Source organism: Phaseolus vulgaris, chromosome 5 (genome assembly GCF_051622355.1).
Source record: "Phaseolus vulgaris cultivar YP4 chromosome 5, ASM5162235v1, whole genome shotgun sequence".
NCBI classification, from domain to species: Eukaryota; Viridiplantae; Streptophyta; class Magnoliopsida; order Fabales; family Fabaceae; genus Phaseolus; species Phaseolus vulgaris.
In genome coordinates, this window is record NC_143502.1 from 29,815,623 (window position 1) to 29,818,364 (window position 2,742).

The following is a 2,742-nucleotide window of genomic DNA, read 5'->3' on the forward strand; positions in this document are numbered from 1 at the left end:
CTTGAAAGAATGAGTAAAGTTGAAGATGCTCTGGATAAGCTTGTGATCATGCAAGAAAATAACATGGAAACGATTAGGAATTTAGATATCTAGATGGGACAGATGGCCAAACAAATTGCATAGAGACAAAGTGGCCAATTTTTTTCCAACACCACAACCAACCCTAAGGAGCATTGTAACAAATCATTACTGAGAGTGATAAAAAAATTGGAAAGGGAGATGGTATGATGGTGACGGTTGAGAAAAAAAATGGGGAAAAAAGAAAAGAGGGAGGAAAATATGAAGTTGAAGAGATGATAGTTACAAAAGAATTATCCCATTCTCTTATGCCTGCTAAAAAAGTAAAGAAAGGATTTTTTTTTCTGATAATTGCTTCCAAAAAATTATTTTGTAGGATGACCAGAAAACAAATCATTATTTGAAGAAATTATAAGGAAGATGTGTTGTTTTGAAGAAAGAGATATAGAGCCGAAAGCTGGAAGAAGTACTTTGAAGCTAAAAGACTTGCCAAAGAAATTCAAGGATCCAGGGAGTTTTAATATTCCTGTGTCAATAAATGATTTATTTGTTGGTAATGCCTTATTGGATTTAGGGTCAAGCATAAATTTGGTTCCATTAACCCTGTTAAGACAGATAAGTGACTTGGAGGTTAAACCCACCAAGATGCAGTTACAATTGGCTAACAGAACTGTTAAACATCCTTATGGTGTGGTAGAAGATGTTCTTATGAAGGTAGACATGTTCATATTCCCAGTGGGTTTTGTTATCTTGGACATGAAAGAAGATGAGGAAGTCCCTTTGATTCTCGACATACCTTTTATAAAGACTGTTAAAGTCATAATGGATGTGGATAAAGGATAACTTAGAGTAAGGTCTCAGGATGATGAGGTAATGATGGAATGTGCCTTCATGACCGAATTGATTTCTTGAATTTTTGGATGATTTGTGGAAGCTTCAATGGAGGAAACATGCAAGGATGGCTCTCATAGAGCTATGGATTCCTTGAAGGTGCATGATAGGTAGGGAGGGTGATTGGTTGGGCCATATCACTTGAGCTAGGTGAAGAAGAAGATTAAAGTGTCTATCTTAGAGAGGCAAGACAATGGAGTGAGAAAGGCTATCAACTTTGGCAACAATTTTACTCATTCATTAATCTTAATAACTCATGAGCCCAACATCTCAATTTATAGGAGAAAATGATGAACATTTGGAGCCAAAATTTGAAAAATCAAAATAAAACTCTCCAATGAGAAGGTGCCTTGTGGAGTCATGCATTCCATGTTTAGCTCACACATTCCATGATAAATCCTATCCACTCCTAGGCTGCCATGTGGACGTCCATGGGCTCCATGCCAAGGTAATTTTCGTCCTCCAATATACCCTAGACATTTTAGGGTTATATTGGGCTCAAAGAAGCCCAATTGTTACCCTAACTAGTCACTTTTAACCCTAATTAGACCTATTTTACTATTGGCCCAAATACAAGCCCAAAAACCTATGCTACTTGACCTAAATATTTGGTTCAATTATTTTATGCTACTAGGCCCAATACATGGTCCATGAAATCCTAAACAACTTTATACAATTTGTTTAAGCTAAAGCTTGGCCCGAAAATAATGTTGACTAGTCAGCAGAAACTCAGTCTTCTTGTGTTCTGCTAGCAAAATTGTAGTTTATGTTTTGATGACTTGGAGGTCTTATTGGATATGTTTGTACATTCCTTCAGCTTCGAGTGGTCCTCTTGATTGGGCCTACAAAAATAAACAAAAGCCCAATTAGACCCTGTACCGACCCGTCCTCGGGCGTTGACCAGAGTCAACACATAGTGGGACCCTTCAGGGGCGCAATGAGGTAAGAAGGGGGGTTGGTCAGGCCTCGGGCGTTGACTGGCCTCGGGCGTTGACTGGCCTCAGGCGTTGACTGGCCTCGGACCAAGAAGTGCTCATGTCTGAGTGGTGTCACCCCCGATACCCACGGGTAGGAACGACCGTGGAAGGGGCGGCACAGTAGGAGGTGGCACGGTAGGGGCGTGGAGGCCTCGAGCCTCGATACCTCGAAGAATGATAATAGGCGAGAAAGGTGATTTCCAAAGATGCGGAGTATATGTGCAGGAGGCATGGGGACGTGGCAGTACACGCCACCGTCAAGGAACCACTGGGACAAAGACGACCCATGAGAGGGCCACGTCCCAGGGGGTAATATGCATGCATGGCACGTGAGGAGGGCAGAAACACTCTCAGGGCGAGTGACTAGAGGCTTGGGCACATGAGTTGGCACCCACGTAGTCATCCCCCACGCAGGATGCACTTCGAGAAGGGAGTCTTACACGCTGGGATTTCCCTAAGTTGGATTATAGTGTCGTAAGGCCACCCACACAGAGTTACGCTTAAGTCAGAAGAAGACACGTGGCAGAAGCACTGGAAAGGTATATAAGGTCTCGCTGCTAACAGACTAAGGTACGTTCTAGACTTTACACACGCTAAGTAATTGGAGAGCAGGAGAGAATTCAATTACGATTCAGTTACACGCCTCTTTGAGCACGGTGTTTGTGGTGTTCTGTTACGGAGGTGCACAGTGTTTTCTACCAGTACTGACTTGAGCATCGGAGTGCAAACGGCCGCGAGGGCGCCCATTTGTCTCTCTATTTCAGGTTTTCATGGCGGCGAGGGGTGAAGATTGGAATGAAGACGAAGGAGTCCTTGATACGCAGTTCGTAGCTACGCACGAAGGCAATCTAGTCAA

General features: G+C 43.0%; 1 protein-coding gene across 1 annotated transcript; it reads left to right on the forward strand.

The window, feature by feature from the left end:
* The first annotated feature begins 438 nt into the window (after positions 1-438).
* On the forward strand, positions 439-861 carry LOC137834152 (uncharacterized). Its single transcript, XM_068642216.1, has one exon. The coding sequence runs from the start codon at positions 439-441 to the stop codon at positions 859-861; it is 423 nt and encodes a 140-aa protein (XP_068498317.1).
* The last annotated feature ends 1,881 nt before the right edge of the window (positions 862-2,742 follow it).